At 37.4% G+C, this 22,030-nt stretch overlaps 1 protein-coding gene across 1 annotated transcript in view; it reads left to right on the top strand.

The window, feature by feature from the left end:
• The first annotated feature begins 29 nt into the window (after positions 1 to 29).
• LOC140952180 (pre-rRNA 2'-O-ribose RNA methyltransferase FTSJ3-like) overlaps positions 30 to 22,030 on the top strand; it is a 36,878-nt gene continuing 14,877 nt past the window's right edge. The window contains exons 1-17 of the mRNA XM_073401602.1: positions 30 to 154; positions 340 to 445; positions 1,100 to 1,146; positions 3,620 to 3,699; positions 3,967 to 4,066; positions 4,666 to 4,736; positions 4,909 to 5,031; positions 5,152 to 5,259; positions 5,660 to 5,782; positions 6,593 to 6,693; positions 6,970 to 7,035; positions 7,138 to 7,174; positions 7,658 to 7,716; positions 8,309 to 8,444; positions 8,653 to 8,861; positions 9,430 to 9,505; positions 9,640 to 9,733. Coding sequence (XP_073257703.1) covers positions 88 to 154; positions 340 to 445; positions 1,100 to 1,146; positions 3,620 to 3,699; positions 3,967 to 4,066; positions 4,666 to 4,736; positions 4,909 to 5,031; positions 5,152 to 5,259; positions 5,660 to 5,782; positions 6,593 to 6,693; positions 6,970 to 7,035; positions 7,138 to 7,174; positions 7,658 to 7,716; positions 8,309 to 8,444; positions 8,653 to 8,861; positions 9,430 to 9,505; positions 9,640 to 9,733 — 1,603 coding nt within the window. The 5' untranslated portion in view covers positions 30 to 87. The remainder of the gene's footprint in view (positions 155 to 339; positions 446 to 1,099; positions 1,147 to 3,619; positions 3,700 to 3,966; positions 4,067 to 4,665; positions 4,737 to 4,908; positions 5,032 to 5,151; positions 5,260 to 5,659; positions 5,783 to 6,592; positions 6,694 to 6,969; positions 7,036 to 7,137; positions 7,175 to 7,657; positions 7,717 to 8,308; positions 8,445 to 8,652; positions 8,862 to 9,429; positions 9,506 to 9,639; positions 9,734 to 22,030) is intronic.

The raw sequence follows: 22,030 nt of genomic DNA, 5'->3' as shown, positions 1-22,030 counted from the left end.
ACCTACCGGTGCTTAGTGCCAGCCTTCTCTATGAAGTATAACAAACTCACGTGGATCGTGGAATTGAAAGTTACAACATCGTAAACCATGGGAAAAAAAACCAAGGTTGGAAAGCAAAGAAAGGATAAATTTTACCATCTTGCCAAAGAAACAGGTACTAGATGTCATCTTTGGTTCTATTGCCAATACATACATCTAAAATCAGTTCGTTTATGTTCAGAAATCGAAATGTATGTTCAGAAGTTGAATTCACAAAACTAATATTCAGATTTTAAATTGCTGAGGTGTATTTCGAATTTGAGCCAAATTCCTCACATTTTCTTTTTGATTTTAATGCAGGTTATCGTTCTCGGTCAGCTTTCAAGCTCATCCAGTTGAATAGAAAATTTAACTTCTTACAGACTTCAAGATGTTTGATCGACCTGTGTGCTGCACCTGGAGGATGGTAATAAGCTTAAAACTTCAAGGCAAAATTTTACTCTTTAACCGTCCCGATATTCTAAATATACATAGGGAAATTTGATTAACACTATAGCTACAATAGCTTTAGTGAAAAAGGTACAGTTTGTACGAAGTCTAGTATATTTTGACCACCATTTCTCCACCCAACTGTACCACCTGATCAGCTGGCGCCAGTTGTTTAAAGCTGGATAAGGCTATTCACTGGATTAGTTTCCCTAATACTGATCCACTGGATAGTGATTTATCCGGTGGATAGCGCCATCAATCTTTTGAACAACTACATGCATGTAGGGCCTGATGATCTTGGTACGGCTATCCATCAGCTCACAGATGGTGAGAAGTGAAAAGTCCTTGTTTATTGGTATAAAATCACCAGACAGTGCTGTTTTAAAAATATATTTGAAAAAAAACTATTGCAAATTTAAAAATTGCAGTAGAATACAAGTAGAACACATGCAATAATACTAGAAGGCTTGCCATCAGTTTTTATCAGATGATTGTTGATTTTTTTCCCTATTGAATACTGTCAGCTGATAGATATCTTGACACTTCGTCTTATCATTGTCTTATTAAAGATAATTAATTTTGGTTAAATAAAATGACGTTTTTACTGATTTTCTTCCACTTTTTCCTTGAGGCTCCAAGTTGCTTCAAAATTTATGCCTGTGTCAAGTGTAATAGTAGGTAAGCAGCTGAACTGCAGTAATCTCTCTTAATAGACCAATTCCAATATATTGAAATTCATACTTGGCTGCGAGGCTTGGGAGAATAAAACAAAAAAAATCATCTTGAGACTCAAAAATGAACATTTCTTTTGTTTTATTCCGTCAAGCCTTGGAGCCAAGTATGAACTTAAATATATCGAAAATGGTCAATTCAACAACATGGAGACAAGTGTTTGCATTACAGATATGTTAATTGCTATAATTTGGGTGGAGCTGGATTAAATGAAGTTAAATATTTTCTGGTCATAATAGGTCATAGTAGACTATAAGGACTAAGGTCAAAGGTTTGACCTTTGTTGGAAAAACTCTTTTTCTTTTTTTTGAGTTGCTTGTACTACTTAAAGGTCAAGGAAATTAATTGTCATACTACCTTTTTCTATATATATACTTAAAATTTAAGTTATTGAGTTAAGTTATTAAGTTAAGTTATTTCTTATTATACTAGGCTAGAGGTTTGTTAGTTGAAAGGAGCATCATCCATTCCGTGTATCTAGTGATATGCTGGCCAAAAAGTGTATTTTTGGTGCCTGCGGGGAGTCTACTGAGAACTTTATTGACGCCATTAAGACAATAGAGTGTTTTCACTCACGTGGCCAGCATCTATGCAAATTTATTGGAACAAAAGAAAGCGTTTGCATAAGAAAGGAGTTCAACTCCCACAGGACTAGTTTGGGACACCAACATGGCCGCCGTTTCATTGTTTTGGGACACCAATATGGCTGCCGTGACGTCATGTGAAAACACTCTATACAGATACTGGACGACCACAAACTAGTGTCCTTTGACGTGAAATCGCTGTTCACCAGTATTCCACTTCAACTGGCTCTAGACTGTACTGAGAACGCTATTAAGAACTCTACTGTTGAACTACCACTACCTACAGACAACATTATGGACCTACTCAGCCTCTGTTTGACTTCGACGTGCTTTCAATACAACGGCAAACACTACAAACAGTTACACGGTACAGCTATGGGCTCTCCAGTTTCTGTTGTTGTAGCAGAAATTGTCATGCAAAACATCGAGGAACAAGCCCTAGCTACCTACACGTGAACTGTACCTCTTTGGTTATGTTACGTTGACGACACATGTACCGCCGTACACAAAGACGGAATTGACGATTTTCACGAACACCTTAACAGACAGAACGCGGACACACAGTTCACCAAGGAGATCGAAGAAAATGGTAAGATACCTTTTCTAGACTACTTGGTCACTCGCGACAACAACAAACTAAAAATGACTATTTACAGAAAACCGACACATACCGACCGATTACTAGACCAGTCTTCGTACAACCCGACCTCTCACAAGGCTACTACTATCCAGACTCTGACGAGACGAGTGCAACTAGTTTGCAACTCACCTAACAGCCTACAAGACGAGACTGATTATCTTAACAACGTTTTTAGTAAGAACAATTACAACATGGACTTTGTTAGACAGAACACTCACAGTAACACTGATTCCAACTCTCAGACCAACTCAGGCCCTGTTACGACAGGGACTATACCGTACATCAGAGGCACCTCTGAAACTATTGCACGGATATTACAACCTTACAATATACGTGTTGGGCACAAACCGATAACCACTTTACGGCGACTGCTTACTAATGTCAAGGACAAAGACAAACCGGAGGACAGACAGGGAGCAGTATACAAGATCAAATGCTGCGACTGCCAGGCTTCTTACATTGGTGAAACCGGCAGAAACCTAAGCACGTGACTGACCGAACACAAATGTGCAACGAGGAATGGTGACGTCAATAATCACATTGCTGAGCACCATTTAAAGACGAAACATCAAATTGACTGGGACTCTGCGACATGTATAACGTATTCTACAGACTACTATCAATGTCTTACTTTAGAAAGCTGGTTTACTAACTTAGAACAAACGCCACTGAATCGTAGCCAACAGTTACCAGCACCGTACAAACGACTTATTGACGAGATCAAGCAAAACTAACTATGAGAGAACAACTGGAGAAATGACCAAATTGGCTAACAATAGACGACTGTTTAACTGTGACAATGACGGATCGAAACGCACCAATCACTGATTACGAGTCTTCATAGCCAATAACATCAAGGCTTAACTGACAGACGACCAATAACATCGCGACATAATTGACCAATCAGATCAATAACCAGAGTATAATACCATCAACTGACGTGATACAACTCACTTTGACTCTGAAGATGACTACCCCACAGGTTGTCAAAACGTCAGTCACTGTCAACAACAACAGTCCTATTCAGGACTACGTTCAGCTGGACGATCAAACTCGACCTTCTGAAATGACTCCTGGGTTCAAACCTTTCACAGTAAATATACTATTAAACAAAACAAACAAAAAGGATTCTTTATGCACTATGCATTTATTGTTCTATAACTAATTATAAATGTGATTTTATATTCATTTAAAGGTGTTGACTTGGTTTCGATTAAACCTATCCATAATGTCATCACTCTTCAAGAGGATATTACAACAGACAGATGCAGACAGGTATTAAAATGCATATAATATTGTAAATCTAACTTTATTGTGTAATTGTAAGCTGCTGGTACCATACAAATCCATCATGGCAGTTTGGGCGATCTTACCATAAAAATTGATGTTCTTCTACTTCAGTAAATGATTTTGGTCGGAGGCAGTAAAGTAATGCAGGAGTAATTAAAGGGGAAGATGATGTTGTATCTATCAAGCAAGTAGTATTTCTGAACTTATTTACTGACATACTTTGAAATTAATTAAGTCTCTTTCCATTTCCAGTTGATAAATAAAGAACTTCATACTTGGAAAGCAGACTGTGTGCTTAATGATGGTGCTCCAAATGTTGGCTCGGCATGGATACAAGATGCTTTCACCCAAGGTATGTTTATTAAAAAGCATTTTTTTTTAAAAAAAAAAAAATTGAAGTACATGTACATATATATTTCATGAAGAAATACTCGAAATATAAACATGTAATCCACCCCCCCCCCCCCCCTCCTCATAGCAGGAATCAAACCCATGACCTCCCAGTTACTGACTGGACATGCACAGTCTCACCACTGAGCTATAGGTGACTCAGGGCACAGGATTAGATGAGAACAAATAAAGTACAAACAAACTTGTTTGGCGGCTGTTTTAATATTCAATGCATTACATTATTGCATCTGGAAATTTTAAGGCTCAGAAATGGTCCAGGGATCATCCCCATCACTTGAAATCTGGAGTACCCCCCTCCCCAGGACTTTGTCATGCATTCCTCCCCCACAGGAGTAACATGTGATGAAGCCCTAAGAACGTACATGTCTGTATGGGAGGCTACATGTGACGAAGCCCTAAGAACGTAAATGTCTGTATGGGAGGCTACATGGTCCTACATGTATGTACATTATATGTAGGTTGTAATGTATGAATAAAAACTGACAAATTTTTACACGTGTGTGGTAACAATGTTTTGTGTTGTGGTGTAATTTTACCCAGCTCAACTGACCCTCAGTGCTCTCAAGTTGGCTTGTGATTTCCTGCAAGAAGGGGGATGGTTTATTACCAAGGTGAGCTAATTTAAATGTATCACCAAATATTTAAAGCTACATTAAGTTTGTCCATGTGTACAGTACTGTAATAGTCACTGATGGCAAGTATTACCCTTCCTAAATCTCAGTTTCAGGTGTAAATAACTGCTGGTACAAAACATTCAGCTGTACATGTATGGTCTGTCAATAGGTATTTCGATCTAAAGATTATCAGCCACTGCTGTGGGTGTTTCAGCAACTGTTCAAGAAAGTCCACTCTACAAAGCCACAAGCATCAAGATCAGAATCTGCGGAGATTTTTGTTGTTTGCCAGGTATGGTACCTTAACAAAATTTGTAAAAGAAAAATGATAACAGCGTGTTTGCATGTTTTTGAAAAGCACAGTAAAGTTGGTGTCAGCCCCCTTACAATATATTGCTTTGATTTTTAAAAGGGTTATATAGCTCCAGCCAAGATTGATCCGAAATTGTTGGATCCAAGACACATCTTTAAAGACGTTGAAGCTGAAGGAAAGAAGAAAATCAGCATTTTGCAAGTAGAAGTAAATATACATTTGTCAATGCAGTTGTACCAAACTGCCCATCCCTTTAGTTACATAACTTGTACGTGTTGGTATTCTAGCTCAGTTTAACTATTTTACTTTATAGTACATGTATTTTAAACTGTAAGTATATAAAATATTTCTTGGCTGAATTATTTTGGTCTTTCTGCATTTTTGTCTTAGTCCACAAATTAAACCAGGATGAGGCTGATATCTAACCACCTGTACAAAAGAAACTTTTTTTCAAAAAAAAGTTTGTTATAAATTTTCCATTAAAAAATCCAACTTTAAAAATTTTTTTCGAAAAAGGGGGAAAAAGTTGTATTAATTTTACATTCGTTCACTTGAACTGTTACATGTGAATGTTTCATTTCTTTTTTATTTATAAATTATTTTTCAGAAACAGAAAAAAGCACGTGCTGAGGGTTATGAGGAAGGTGACTACACTCTCTTCAGATCAGCCACAGTTTCTGAGTTTCTTCAAACGCAGCATCCTTTAGAGGTGCTGAGTGCAGTGAATGAGGTAGGTTTTTTGTGCATGTGTTTACAATAATATTAGTTTTGCAAGCAGTCATGGGTGTAGTAACATGTATGTTTGCATGTACACCTCTTGGCATGTAAATATTTTATTTCTTTATTGCTATTTTTATATATATTTTATTCTGAGGAAGAAAATTTTCTTGACAATGTCCAGAGCAGAAACACAATCTTTTTGATAAACTGTGGCACTTATGTTCCCTTGCTAAAGGTGCCTGGTTAGTGTACAGTGCAGGTACTCCCCTCACTAAGGAGATAATGGTAGTGGTGGTGGTACCCTTTATTGAAGGTGGTATGAGCAGTGTACTTTTCTAGAGGTGTCTGTTTAGTTATATGTACACAGTGATTACAGTACCCTTACACAAGGTATCCGTTCCCTTACTGTAGTTGCCTGTATAGTGCAGGTAGTGGTGATGGTACTTGTATTCCTTTGATGAAGGTGTCCACGTATGATTTAATTGTTCCTCATTAGTTGAAAGTGTCCTTTAGCTGACTGTATTTCTAGTCAATAGCATCATGACCTAACTGACAAATGGCCAATGATGTCACAACTTAATAGGCCAATCAAGTCAATAACCAGACCTTAATATTTATTAACCATCAACTCATGTGATACAATCCCTTTGGCTCTCAAGATGACTACCACACAAGTAGTCGAAATGTCAGTCACAGTCAACAACAGTCCTATTCAGTACTACACTCACTCAGACAATCATATTCCATCTACTTATGTCTTTTACCTGGTGTAAGATTTTTTTTGTCTTGATAATTTGCTTCTTCATTTTCATAACCTTAGATTATATTTGATGACAAGAAGTATACAGAACACAATCTGACAACAGTGGAGGTCAAAGAAGCTTGCAAAGACATAAAAGTTCTAGGCAAATCAGATATAAAGTGAGTTTAACAAAATTGTTGTGCATTTCAATAGTTTTGGCACATATAATGTCCAAAGAGAGCTTAAGGATAAAAGGTAATTTATTTTTTTTCATAAAAAATGTGACATCTCAAGCTACTTAATTGACTACATAATGAATACACTGTATTATCTTGCAGGTACTGGTACTGTTCTCAGTTTGAAACATTGTGAAACTTGTTTGGTTATTTTAATGTAATGTAATAGAGAGATCAGAGGTATAACATTTACACTGTACCTTGTTTAATCATATACAGGAATCTTTTAAGTTGGCACAAAGCTTTGCAGAAAGAATTTTTTGGAGATGACTCTAAGGCTGACAGGTTTGTAGACAAATTGCTAAGAAAATTCTTTATATTTATGTGTATCTGGTTTATTTTGTGAAGTTATCTGCTTATTGTTTCCCTCTTAACCTTTATCAACAGGAACCAAGACATTAAAGAATCCAAAGAGACTGAGGAGGTTAGATGTAATGAATTACCACTGGACCACTTCTGTATGGACAAATTTTTATTACAAACAGTTGCATTGGTCCCAAAGATAACAAATTTCATGTTACCCCTACTTAGTGGACATCTCTGTATTGTGGACACTGGTTGCTGACCCTTCAGTGCCACTTCTTTGGCAGAACTTTTGCACGGTTCTATTTACATGTATTTCTTAGGACTTTACAACAAGAAATTTGGGATGTTTGCGAGTTTTGTTTTACATTGGCCTTTTTGTGAGAGATTTAAGGAGGTCCAATTGTGATCATGATAAAATGAAACTGTAAAGCAAATTATAGTTATTAAGCTGATTGAATTAGTGCCTAACTGGAATCAAGTTAGGCTTTCACTAGAAAAAAAAATCCATTATACTTTGGCTTTGACCTTAGATTGCTCCAAACATTTCCTGAACAGTCTCCCTTGAATGTTGACAATAACAAATACTATCATTGCTTTTTAGGAAAGTCTTGAGAAGACCATTCAAGGGCTAAAAGAAGAAGAAGCCGCACTTATTAAAAGGTACTAGCATATGTAGATTTTGTTAATTTTTGTTTCGTGTTTTGTGCGGAAGTGAATAGTAATTCTGACACATTGTTTTGTATAGAAATGGGTATATCAGTCTCTAAGAGCATATTTTGAGCGACCTTGAAAAAGATGGAAATAAAAATAAGAAAAATAACCAGAAGAGAAAAGACAAGAAATCTGTTCACCTTACTGTAAGGAGAAGTGTCTGAACTGACATCCAAACACTGAGGAGTGTATTTTCAAGAAGAAATTAATGCAGAAGATTAAGGCAACTATTGTTTGAGGTTTCTGGACAGTAAAGAGATGGACCAAAAGAATAGTGTGAGTTATTTATCAGTCACACAAACCTCCAGGATATCAATAGATATTTATGAACTGAAAAATGCTCTTTAACAAGTCGGTGTTTTTTAAGCAATATTTGAGATATCTGATATAGCTTCCCAAATAATCACTATTTCTTGAACAAATCTTGGTGATAATTAACATCAAGTTCCCTTACCCTGACGTAAATTTAACCTTGTGGATGCTATGCCTTGTCCAGATTTTAATTTGTCATATCGTAATCGTTTGTATTACTTGTTTCCAGACAAAAGAGGAAAGTTCAGCAACAAAGGCAAAAATTGCAGGAGAAAATGAGACTTAAAATGATTTTGCCAGGAGATACAAGAGAAGTGGAGACTGATATGGAAGTGTTTTCTCTTGCAAATATCAAAAGTAAACAGGTATTAACTGCAAAAGTAACAATGTATGTGTGCTTTAATAACAAAATGCGCAGTGATGTTCCTCGTGTTTTACAACAAATGTCATGTACACCATTACCAAAAGGCACAACTGTCTAAACTGAAGGGCTTTTTTTACCTTGTGTTATTTCGTGTAGTCACTTTCGAATGACAGAAATTTCCTTACATGCAAAATTTTGCAATCTCCTAGCATCTTGAGAACGTGGATGAGGCAAAAACTGATGAACTGTACTTTGAAGATGATAAAGAAGAAAGCGGTGAAGAATTGGAGATGCAGTCTGGCTCAGAAGAAGATGACAATAGCGAGGAAGAGCCTGGCAACCACGGTGACAGTGAGGACAATGAAGAATTCGAATTTGATGAAGTTGGAACAAAATCAAACAGTGAAAACCAACAAAGGTTTTATTATCTGATCACTTATATTATATATACACTGTATTTAAGCCCTTGTAGTTCCAGGGTAGACCAGAATATAGCTCTACTAATCTGACCCACTCAAGCACTACATGTGACCCCAGTCACATACAGTCAAACCTCTTTGATACGGACACCAAAGGGACAGAACCAATTGTTCGCTTTACAGAGGTGTCCATGTTATAGAGGTAGGGAACGTATGATTTTTGGCATTTCTGGGACCAAACGAACTGTCCGTAATAGGGAGGTGTCCGTATTATAGAGGTGTCCGTAAGGAGAGGTTAGACTGTAGTTACAGAAATGAAAAATGATCTTCCTTAAACTCAGCAGTATTTATAGCTTAATGGCCGTGTAAAAAGCTGGAAGAAAACATTGAAACAAAACGTAATAAGTTATGAAGTTGCAGTTGGTAGAAGGCAGACAGATTGACATGCATATGTACATGCACTCTTTGCAGGTAGCCATTACGACACCGAACGAGGATCATGAGGTTATCCCTATATTAAGATCTCTCCTTAACTTGACGTGATCGTCAGTTCTTTTTCATCGACAGGGAGAAGAATCCACTCTTGGTAGATCTGGAACCTGAGGTTCCTCTCACAACCAAAGCAAACATGTGGTTTGAAAAAGTAAGTTATTGTTCTACAGTATCTTAGTTTTTATAACCATTGCAACTAAAACCACGGATTGTGTGGGTGCCCCGCGGTCCAACTCGAGAAGAAGTTTCTTTTTAGCGCTAGTCATATGATACGGTATTTTTCAGGATGTGTTCAAAGGTTTAGAAGACGAAGCGGATGAAGACCTGGAGATTTCTCAGATGGTAGAAGAATACAAAAAGAAAGGAGGAACCATTCTAGGTTGGTTACTACCGTTTTTTTCTTCTGTACATTGTAATCTTTCTAAACGAAGTACCGGTAGAAAAAAAGTTACCATCTGACTTAAGAAAAAAGGCGTTTCGCTTGTGTCGCTAGCCAGAGAAAAGGAATCTTGCATAGACTTCATCCTTTATGTGGGCCTAAATATTAGTATAGGTAATAGCATGATTTGTACGCGATATTTGGCATAAATACCACGGGTGATATTTCGAAATTGTTATACGTAATTTCACGAGCCGTTAGGCGAGTGAAATTTGAGAGAATTTTGAAATATCACGAGTAGTATTTATACCAAATATCACGTACAAATTATGGTAATGGGTTCATGATAACCGTCACGAATATAGAGACATTAAGTGACCACTAAGCCCACTATGAGAATGCTGATGTAATTGCTGTAGTTACTGTAGTTGGTGTAGTAGCTGTAGTTGGTGTAGTAACTGTAGTTGGTGTAGTACCTGTAGTTGGTGTAGTTAGTGTAGTTGGTGTAGTAGCTGTAGTTGGTGTAGTTAGTGTAGTTGGTGTAGTAGCTGTAGTTGCTGTAGTTGGTGTAGTAGCTATAGTTGGTGTAGTAGCTGTAGTTGGTGTAGTAGCTGTAGTTGGTGTAGTAGCTGTAGTTGCTGTAGTTGGTGTAGTTGGTGTAGTTGGTGTAGTAGCTGTAGTTGCTGTAGTTAACGTAGTTGGTGTAGTTAGTGTAGTTGGTGTAGTTAGTGTAGTTGGTGTAGTAGCTGTAGTTGGTGTAGTAGCTGTAGTTGGTGTAGTAGCTGTAGTTGCTGTAGTTGGTGTAGTTGGTGTAGTAGCTGTAGTTGCTGTAGTTAATGTAGTTGGTGTAGTTAGTGTAGTTGGTGTAGTTAGTGTAGTTGGTGTAGTAGCTGTAGTTGGTGTAGTAGCTGTAGTTGCTGTAGTTGTAGTTAGTGTAGTAGCTGTAGTTGGTGTAGTACGTGTAGTTGGTGTAGCAGCTGTAGTTGGTGTAGTTGGTGTAGTTGCTGTAGTTGCTGTAGTTGGTGTAGTTGATGTAGTTTGTTTAGTAGCTGTAGTTGGTGTAGTTGCTGTAGTTGTTGTAGTTGCTGTAGTTGCTGTAGTTGATGTAGTTGGTGTAGTAGCTGTAGTTGGTGTAGTAGCTGTAGTTGGTGTAGTAGCTGTAGTTGGTGTAGTAGCTGTAGTTGCTGTAGTTGGTGTAGTTGGTGTAGTTGGTGTAGTTGGTGTAGTAGCTGTAGTTGCTGTAGTTAATGTAGTTGGTGTAGTTAGTGTAGTTGGTGTAGTTAGTGTAGTTGGTGTAGTAGCTGTAGTTGGTGTAGTAGCTGTAGTTGCTGTAGTTGGTGTAGTTGGTGTAGTTGGTGTAGTAGCTGTAGTTAGTGTAGTAGCTGTAGTTGGTGAAGTTAGTGTAGTTGGTGTAGTAGCTGTAGTTGGTGTAGTTGCTGTAGTTGGTGTAGTTGGTGTAGTTGGTGTAGTTGGTGTAGTAGCTGTAGTTTCTGTAGTTGCTGTAGTTAGTGTAGTTGCTGAAGTAGCTGTAGTTAGTGTAGCAGCTGTAGTGAGTGTAGTTAGTGTAGTTGGTGTAGTAGCTGTAGTTGGTGTAGTTAGCGTAGTTGCTGTAGTTGCTGTAGTTGATGTAGTTGCTGTAGTTGGTGTAGTTGGTGTAGTTAATGTAGTTGGTGTAGTTAGTGTAGTTGCTGTAGTTGCTGTAGTTGGTGTAGTTGGTGTAGTTAGTGTAGTTGGTGTAGTTAATGTAGTTGGTGTAGTTGGTGTAGTTGCTGTAGTTGGTGTAGTTGGTGTAGTTGCTGTAGTTGGTGTAGTAGCTGTAGTTTCTGTAGTTGCTGTAGTTGGTGTAGTTGGTGTAGTAGGTGTAGTTTCTGTAGTTGCTGTAGTTAGTGTAGTTGGTGTAGTTGGTGTAGTTGATGTAATTGCTGTAGTTGCCGTAGTTGCTGTAGTTAGTGTAGTTGGTGTAGTTGATGTAGTTGCTGTAGTTGCTGTAGTTGCTGTAGTAGCTGTAGTTAGTGTAGCAGCTGTGGTTAGTGTAGTTAGTGTAGTTGGTGTAGTAGCTGTTGTTGGTGTAGTTAGCGTAGTTGCTGTAGTTGCTGTAGTTGATGTAGTTGCTGTAGTTGGTGTAGTAGCTGTAGTTGCTGTAGTTGCTGTAGTTAGTGTAGTAGCTGTAGTTGGTGTAGTTAGTGTAGTTGCTGTAGTTGGTGTAGTTAGTGTAGTTGCTGTAGTTGATGTAGTTACTGTAGTTGCTGTAGTTACTGTAGTTGCTGTAGCTGGTGTAGTAGCTGTAGTTGGTGTAGTTGGTGTAGTTAGTGTAGTTCGTGTAGTTCGTGTAGTTACGGTAGTTGCTGTAGTTGGTGTTGTAGCTATAGTTGGTGTAGTTGCTGTAGTTAGTGTAGTTGGTGTAGTTGGTGTAGTTGCTGTAGTTGCTGTAGTTGCTGTAGTAGCTTTAGTTGGTGAAGTTGCTGTAGTTGCTGTAGTTGCTGTAGTTGGTGTAGTTAGTGTAGTTGGTGTAGTTGGTGTAGTTGCTGTAGTTGGAGTAGTTAGTGTGGTAGCTTTAGTTGGTGTAGTTACTGTAGTTTGGGGGAGTTGCTGTAGTTGGCATGTTGTAGTTGTTGTGGTTGGTGTAATTCGGTGTAGTTGCTGTATTTTGGTGTAGTTGGTGTAGTTTGTCACAGTTCCTGTAGTTTTTGTAGTTATACAAGATTTTATTCTGACAGATATTAACCAAAAATACGTAAATCGTAACTTACGTGAACACCAAAAAAAATTGTTCGGTGTTCTTGGGTTGTTCTTGCCTGGTTAATACAGATTTTTATGTTTGTTATTGTTGTTTTTGTTTGTTTAATGAAATAATGTCTCTTTGTTATCTCGCTTATTTTGAATATTATCATAATTGATTAACTTTCTTATAAAGCTTTCAACCGGTAAAATTATTTCGTAGATTTGTTTTGCATTGTTTTGGTTAGATGATCGCAGCAATAAACACTTCATTGGTATATTACCGTAAAGTTTCGGAAAGTAACGAGCCTCCCAAAGAAACAACCCCCAGAAAGTTGCGTTAAGATTTCACAGGTGTTAGCAAACCCCCACTGCCGGAAATTAACGAGCCCCAAAAGTAGCGACCTCAAAATTAATTTTCCCTTTATGCCAGAAATGACGAACAAAGTTTGACACCACAAGCTATATTTAACTGATTCGTGTTTTATTTTTATGACTATATTGGTTTTTGATTTTCCATTTCAAAGGAAAATACATACATGTAACTATCATAAACTGATTGTACATTGCATTTTTTCCCGAAAGTGTTTTCTTGTTCTTTCCTAGATATCCGTACATAATTAGAGGGATACCGTAATAAATCCTTTTTCCAAGAACAAAACTAGTAAACGATATATTTAAGGCAACTAGTCTTTACATATGCATATGCTCACAATTAACTGAAAAATACAACTTAAGCCTATCTGTGTATGTGTACGGTTAGGGTTTTAGCTGTCTGAAATTAGCAACTGTCTGACGGCAATGATAGGATAAGTTGTTAATTCCAAGAACCTCACTGTAACTCCTTCTCCTGTACTGTATTTTCACCTATTGTTGTGATAGGTCTTGGAAGTTAAATCACGTGATCTTACTCTGTGGCGGCCGACTTCATCTTTTGTTCCCGCCATATTATCGCACTGAGAGCAACAGCAGCATCAGATGCGATTTTAACCTTTTCAAAAACCTGAGAAGCGGTCGAGGTCAAGATTCGAACGACTTAAAAAATGTATTCATATATGTATATGTGTATGAATTTTCTTTTTGCATAATGCTCAAAAACCAAATATTTGTTTGAATGGTGACACACGCTAAGATACATGATGCGCGCAGTACCAAATTAAAAAACCTTCCTTTTTAAGACTTCGATGTAATAACGTTTAATCATCAAAGATGTTACTGATGTACCATTGATTCAACAATTATTTAATTGCAACCATGCCTTATTTCGTAATCTAAGTTATTATTACAAGTTCAGGCTATTTCCAATGTGCCGCTGTATCTCGCATTTACACAAGAGGAAAGTGGTCATTATGATTCATTGATTGAACTTTCAAGACCCCAATTTGTAGGAAAATGTAGGACAATGCGGGAAATCCGAATAAAGTGCCGTTGTGGTGTCAACAACAAAAATGCAAATACTTTAAACTGTTGCGAGGTACCAAAACAAAGTATTGGGAGAAAAAGAAAGTACTCAAGTAGATGCAAATGTTTGAAAGCGGGGATAAAATGTGGGGATAAGTGCAAATGCAAAAGCTGTGGAAACGGAAGAAACTCACCTAAAGCAAAGCAAAGAAAGAACTACAAAAGCAAGTTTATTAAAACATCTTTCACTAAAAGAATAACAGAAAAACCATTTGTATTACAAAGGGTAATGGGTTCATGATAACCGTCACGAATATAGAGATATTAAGTGACCACTAAGCCCACTATGAGAATGTTGTAGTAGCTGTAGTTGGTGTAGTAGCAGTAGTTAGTGCATTAGTTGTAGTTGGTGTAGTAACTGTAGTTGGTGTAGTAGCTGTAGTTGGTGTAGTTAGTGTAGTTGGTGTAGTAGCTGTAGTTGGTGTAGTAGCTGTAGTTGGTGTAGTAGCAGTAGTTGGTGTAGTAGCTGTAGTTGCTGTAGTTGGTGTAGTTGGTGTAGTAGCTGTAATTAGTGTAGTAGCTGTAGTTGGTGTAGTTAGTGTAGTTGGTGTAGTAGCTATAGTTGATGTAGTTGGTGTAGTTAATGTAGTTGGTGTAGTTGGTGTAGTTGGTGTAGTGGGTGTAGTTGGTGTAGTAGCTGTAGTTAGTGTAGTAGCTGTAGTTGGTGTAGTTAGTGTAGTTGGTGTAGTAGCTGTAGTTGCTGTAGTTGGTGTAGTTAATGTAGTTGGTGTAGTTGGTCTACTTGGTGTAGTAGCAGTAGTTGGTGTAGTAGCTGTAGTTGGTGTAGTTAGTGTAGTTGGTGTAGTAGCTGTAGTTGGTGTAGTAGCTGTAGTTGGTGTAGTGGTGTAGTTGCTGTAGTTGGTGTAGTTAATGTAGTTGGTGTAGTTGGTGTAGTAGCTGTAGTTAGTGTAGTAGCTGTAGTTGGTGTAGTTAGTGTAGTTGGTGTAGTAGCTGTAGTTGCTGTAGTTAGTGTAGTAGCTCTAGTTAGTGTAGTAGCTGTAGTTGGTGTAGTTAGTGTAGTTGGTGTAGTAGCTGTAGTTGGTGTAGTGGCTGTAGTTGCTGTAGTTAATGTAGTTAATGTAGTTAGTGTAGTTGCTGTAGTTGGTGTAGTTGCTGTAGTTGGTGTAGTAGCTGTAGTTGGTGTAGTTGCTGTAGTTGCTGCAGTTGCTGTAGTTAGTGTAGTTGATGTAGTTGGTGTAGTTGGTGTAGTAGCTGTAGTTGGTGTAGTTGCTGTAGTTGGTGTAGTTGGTGTAGTAGCTGTAGTTGGTGTAGTTAGTGTAGTTGGTGTAGTAGCTGTAGTTGCTGTAGTTGGTGTAGTAGCTGTAGTTGCTGTAGTTGGTGTAGTAGCTGTAGTTAGTGTAGTAGCTGTAGTTGGTGTAGTAGGTGTAGTTGCTGTAGTTGGTGTAGTTGGTGTAGTAGCTGTAGTTAGTGTAGTAGCTGTAGTTGGTGTAGTTAGTGTAGTTGGTGTAGTAGCTGTAGTTGCTGTAGTCGGTGTAGTAGCTATAGTTGGTGTAGTAGCTGTAGTTGGTGTAGTAGCTGTAGTTGGTGTAGTAGCTGTAGTTGGTGTAGTAGGTGTAGTTGCTGTAGTTGGTGTAGTTGGTGTAGTAGCTGTAGTTAGTGTAGTAGCTGTAGTTGGTGTAGTTAGTGTAGTTGGTGTAGTAGCTGTAGTTGGTGTAGTAGCTGTAGTTGCTGTAGTTAATGTAGTTGGTGTAGTTAGTGTAGTTGCTGTAGTTGGTGTAGTTGGTGTAGTTGGTGTAGTAGCTGTAGTTGGTGTAGTTAGTGTAGTTGGTGTAGTAGCTATAGTTGGTGTAGTAGCTGTAGTTGGTGTAGTAGCTGTAGTTGGTGTAGTAGCTGTAGTTGGTGTAGCAGGTGTAGTTGCTGTAGTTGGTGTAGTTGGTGTAGTAGCTGTAGTTAGTGTAGTAGCTGTAGTTGGTGTAGTTAGTGTAGTTGGTGTAGTAGCTGTAGTTGGTGTAGTAGCTGTAGTTGCTGTAGTTAATGTAGTTGGTGTAGTTAGTGTAGTTGCTGTAGTTGGTGTAGTTGGTGTAGTTGGTGTAGTAGCTGTAGTTGGTGTAGTTAGTGTAGTTGGTGTAGTAGCTATAGTTGGTGTAGTTAGTGTAGTTGGTGTAGTAGCTGTAGTTGCTGTAGTTGCTGTAGTTGGTGTAGTTAATGTAGTTGGTGTAGTTGGTGTAGTTGTTGTAGTAGCTGTAGTTAGTGTAGTAGCTGTAGTTGGTGTAGTTAGTGTAGTTGGTGTAGTAGCTGTAGTTGCTGTAGTCGGTGTAGTAGCTATAGTTGGTGTAGTAGCTGTAGTTGGTGTAGTAGCTGTAGTTGGTGTAGTAGCTGTAGTTGGTGTAGTAGGTGTAGTTGCTGTAGTTGGTGTAGTTGGTGTAGTAGCTGTAGTTAGTGTAGTAGCTGTAGTTGGTGTAGTTAGTGTAGTTGGTGTAGTAGCTGTAGTTGGTGTAGTAGCTGTAGTTGCTGTAGTTAATGTAGTTGGTGTAGTTAGTGTAGTTGCTGTAGTTGGTGTAGTTGGTGTAGTTGGTGTAGTAGCTGTAGTTGGTGTAGTTAGTGTAGTTGGTGTAGTAGCTATAGTTGGTGTAGTAGCTGTAGTTGGTGTAGTAGCTGTAGTTGGTGTAGTAGCTGTAGTTGGTGTAGCAGGTGTAGTTGCTGTAGTTGGTGTAGTTGGTGTAGTAGCTGTAGTTAGTGTAGTAGCTGTAGTTGGTGTAGTTAGTGTAGTTGGTGTAGTAGCTGTAGTTGGTGTAGTAGCTGTAGTTGCTGTAGTTAATGTAGTTGGTGTAGTTAGTGTAGTTGCTGTAGTTGGTGTAGTTGGTGTAGTTGGTGTAGTAGCTGTAGTTGGTGTAGTTAGTGTAGTTGGTGTAGTAGCTGTAGTTGGTGTAGTTGCTGTAGTTGCTGTAGTTGCTGTAGTTGGAGTAGTTAGTGTGGTAGCTGTAGTTGGTGTAGTTACTGTAGTTTGGGTTAGTTGCTGTAGTTGGCATGTTGTAGTTGTTGTGGTTGGTGTATTTCGGTGTAGTTGCTGTATTTTGGTGTAGTTGGTGTAGTTTGTCATAGTTCCTGTAGTTTTTGTAGGTATACAAGATTTTATTTTGACAGATATTAACCAAAAATACGTAAATCGTAACTTACGTGAACACCAAAAAAAATTGTTTGGTGTTCTTCGGTTGTTCTTGCCTGGTTAATACAGATTTTTATTTTTGTTATTGTTGTTTTTGTTTGTTTAATGAAATAATGTCTCTTTGTTATCTCGCTTATTTTGAATATTATCATAATTGATTAACTTTCTTATAAAGCTTTCAACCGGTAAAATTATTTCGTAGATTTGTTTTGCATTGTTTTGGTTAGATGATCGCAGCAATAAACACTTCATTGGTATATTACCTTAAAGTTTCGGAAAGTAACGAGCCTCCCAAAGAAGCAACCCCCAGAAAGTTGCGTTAAGATTTCACAGATGTTAGGAAACCCCCACTGCCGGAAATTAACGAGCCCCAAAAGTAGCGACCTCAAAATTAATTTTCCCTTTATGCCAGAAATGACGAAAAAAGTTTGACACCACAAGCTATATTTAACTGATTCGTGTTTTATTTTTATGACTATATTGGTTTTTGATTTTCCATTTCAAAGGAAAATACATACATGTAACTATCATAAACTGATTGTACATTGCATTTTTTCCCGAAAGTGTTTTCTTGTTCTTTCCTAGATATCCGTACATAATTAGAGGGAAACCGTAATAAATCCTTTTTCCAAGAACAAAACTAGTAAACGATATATTTAAGGCAACTAGTCTTTACATATGCATATGCTCACAATTAACTGAAAAATAGAACTTAAGCCTATCTGTGTATGTGTACGGTACAGGTTTTTGTACCATTGATTCAACAATTATTTAATTGCAACCATGCCTTATTTCGTAATCTAAGTTATTAATTATTATATGATACCAATCACGTCGTTTGTTTGCAGTTTTTAAAGGGGCCCAGGGCTGCTACATATTCTTTGGCCTCTTAATCACCAAAGTGGTGATACGTTTATGACAAATACAAATTAATTACAACTATATTAGCCACGAGTAGGAACCATCAGTATCTGGTTTCCTCGCAAACAGATATTCTTCATCATAGTTCCATTTTTTTTTTACTCTTGTCACGAGGGTTTTGAAGTTGGCACAAAGTTAGCCATATTTGTTCTATTAAGAATTACAATTGTAACACTTGCACGCTTCACCAATTGTCGTCGTATGAAAATAGTAGACGTGCCTTTTTAGACTTCTTGCCTAAATGAGGAAAAATCAGAAGCATTTGATAAGCTACAGATTGACCCCAGTGCAAAGATAAGGTACGAGCTGGTAATAAATCCATGGTCAATTTATATTGTCTATTTATTAATTTCTGATCAAGCAATACGACATTAACCTGCTTTTGCTCCCTGTCGATTTATTTATTTCAACCACGTTATCATTTTTTAATCAAGTCTGCCCATTCTTAATTTGGCACGAAACAAATCAAATTCCTGTTGTAGTCGCTGTTATGTGTTATACTTTTTTCTGCTGATTCTATTATGCTTTTTATTAGGTACTTGTTCCGACTTCCAGTGAAAAAGGATCATACAGTTGAAACTGAAAATATACCTAAGATTCTAGAGTTCATTTTAAGAGAGGGTTTATTTTTCAATGACTAAAATATTTTCGAGTGATTTATGCAATTCAAGTACAAGAACTATTCAGTTCAATGTATAATTTACCTGAAACGCCAGTTTTTGCTCTTTTTGGGAAGCCTCCCATTGAACGTTTTCTTTTCCATGCGTGTAAATCCTTCTTCACACCTGAAATAAATGACAGGTTGAGATTGCTTTGTGTATTATAATCAGTAGATATACTTGACAGCCGTCGCGATGAAGCAAAACGTTGTAGACCTTTTGCTGTTTTTGAAAATTCCCTTAAAATTAAACTATCAGTTGAAGTCCATTATCAGGGTTAGCACCTTGCTAGGCGCGTTTATAGGCGAGCCTTAAATTTACATTTACGTGAATAACAAATGAGAATGTCATCTTAAAAAAAAGAAAAATTGAAACGTACGAAATAGTGTTGGCTCTTTGACCTCTCCTTCCACTACCTTCATTTTTGATGCAGTATCAGCAAAAATCGTATCTATGAGCAAAGGAGAGTTTGAATCAATCTTACTGAAGGGATTAAAGGTTTCGAATTAAGTTTGGCGCACGGTCGTTGTTTGACGGATTCATCATGACTTTCTTTTTTGTGAATCATAAGACGCAACTAAGTCGGCAAACAATTTTCGAAGACTTGTTCACATTTTAAACCAAAGTGAGTTTTAAAAGTTTCATCATTGACATAACAATGGAAAGCAGTCGGTTGGTTTTTTTCAATAATATTGAAAGTTTTATATAAAAATGTATATGATATATATTCTCGGTCAATGAAAATAGTTCCTGACCACTGATGGAAGAAAAAAAAAGAAAACGCCTCAATCATATCACTTGCTAAATTACCTTTAGGAGAATTAGCTAAATTATCTCCTGGGCGGCGGGCATCTACTACATCTTCGTCATCCACAACTGAAGGTAAAAATAAAAATGAAATAAGCTATTTTAGAATGGTTGATAACTGACCAAATGACCGAGACATTATTTTCCTGTTCGGCGTTAGTTTTTTTGCTAGTACATTATTAACGACTAAGACGCTCTCTTTATCTTACGTAACACTTAAAATTATTAAAGAGACCTATCAGGGAGAAAAAAATGTAATCAGAGGGAGAAGACGTTGCTACACGCCGTTAGCAGTTTGCATCACCACAAACATTTGTTTCTCAGCAAAAACAAATGAGACTGCCAAATGAAAGTCTAAACAAATGTTTTCTGACAAAGACGATCAGCTTGCTTTTTATACATATCTATACGGTCATGTTTTCGTCCAAAAAAGTCAAATATTAAGTAAGGACTTTAAAAACTGAAGGAATGCAAAAATTTGTCTTGTTTTTATTAAATAGCCACTGCCAATGGAAGTTATTGGAATTTTCTTCTCCTTTTCCCAATTTTTTTTTTTACACAAGAAATGTTTCAGTTTAATGACTTACGCTTCTGAGTTGACTCTTGGATTTCTTTAGTCACCGTTATCCCATCTAGAAATGAAGACCAAATTGTTCGTTACCTCAGTATTCTCAATTTTAAAATATTTGCAACATTATATAAGTAATATTAACAGTGATGATGATATGATAATAATGATAAGGTAAGTTAGGATTTACTGTACCTACAAATGATTTAGTTAGTTCCATACACTTTAGATTTTTCAGAATCCAAAAATTAACTGATTTGCTTCACGAAATTCAGTGTCCCTCCATGTAAACTAAAAAGTAAACAATCGTACCTGAATTGGATTTTTCCGGCAAAGACTGTTCACAAGTTCCGTCCTTTGAAGGAGTTAACGCTAGCGTTGTAAGACAAAGAGAGAAATACATATAGTTCCAGACTTCAGAATTTTTTTTCTCACTCTATTGCGTTTTCGTTTATAAAAAATAACAACACCCATCAGGCATTCGCTGCAGAAAGTCTACGAGCGGTAAAAAGGGGCTTTACTGAACGAATGTTTAGAACTTAAAAATTTAATTCAATGTCAAAATTTCGTATGATTCTAAAGCTTGTTGATAATTCATCAAGAAAAATATAATGTCTTTATATTTGATAGGCTTAACTTTACGTCCATTTTTTTAGACCAAAATAACCCCAAATCTAAATATTACAGTGCAAGAACTAGAACACCGAAAGATTTTGAATCCGTTGAAATAAAATTAATTGCCTTCGATTTGTGACTTTCAACTTGATAAAACACTACTGCTCGTCTATTTAAGCATTACATGAACAATTCTGCAGATCTCGAACTTTTATCCGGGAAAACCCTCATCCTCGATTTGCACAATTCTATAGCTTACACCCACTGTTATGGGCCTCAAAATTCACTGAAAAAAAGTAACTACATCGAAACTACACCAAACTACATCGAACTACAGCAGAGATGCCAAACTCTGGAAATCTGAATTCTGGAGACTCTTTCTTTTGCATTACTCCCCGACTATCAATGATCAACCCCCCCGCTCCCCCCCCTCCCCATAAGCACAATTCCATCCAGTCCCTAATAGGCTTAGCACATTATATAAAGTTTTACACGAGGTACAGACCATCACAATTAGCTTTTATGATTGTTTGTGAGTGATGAAACATGTGCGAAAATACCGCAGAAAAAAAAATTACTAATTATACTACACCAACTACACTTACTACACCAACTACACTAACTACACCAACTACAGCAACTACACCAACTACAGCTACTAAACAAACTACAGCAACTACAGCCAACTACACTAACTACACCAACTACATTAACTATACACCAACTACACCAACTACAGCAACTACAGCAACTACAGCAACTACATCAACTACATCAACTACACCAACTACACCAACTACACCAACTACACCAACTACACCAACTACACCAACTACACTAACTACACCAATTACATTAACTACACCAACTACAGCAACTACAGCAACTACAGCAACTACAGCAACTACACCAACTACATTAACTACAGCAACTACAGCAACTACACCAACTACATTAACTACACCAACTACCTAACTACACCAACTACAGCTACTACACTAACTACAGCTACTACACCAACTACACCAACTACATTAACTACACCAACTACAGCAACTACAGCAACTACACCAACTACAGCAACTACAGCAACTACAACAACTACACTAACTACACCAACTACATTAACTACAGCAACTACAGCTACTACACCAACTACAGCTACTACACCAACTACACTAACTACACCAACTACACTAACTACACCAACTACATTTACTAAAGCAACTACAGCTACTACACCAACTACACCAACTACATTAACTACAGCAACTACAGCAACTACAGCAACTACACCAACTACAGTTACTACAGCAACTACAGCAACTACAGCAACTACACTAACTACACCAACTAAATTAACTACAGCAACTACACCAACTACAGCTACTACAGCAACTACAGCAACTACACTAACTACA

This window comes from Porites lutea, chromosome 11, assembly GCF_958299795.1.
Source record: "Porites lutea chromosome 11, jaPorLute2.1, whole genome shotgun sequence".
Taxonomy (NCBI): Eukaryota; Metazoa; Cnidaria; class Anthozoa; order Scleractinia; family Poritidae; genus Porites; species Porites lutea.
Note: the sequence above shows the minus strand (reverse complement) of the source record. Positions and strands in the feature narration are given on the sequence as shown.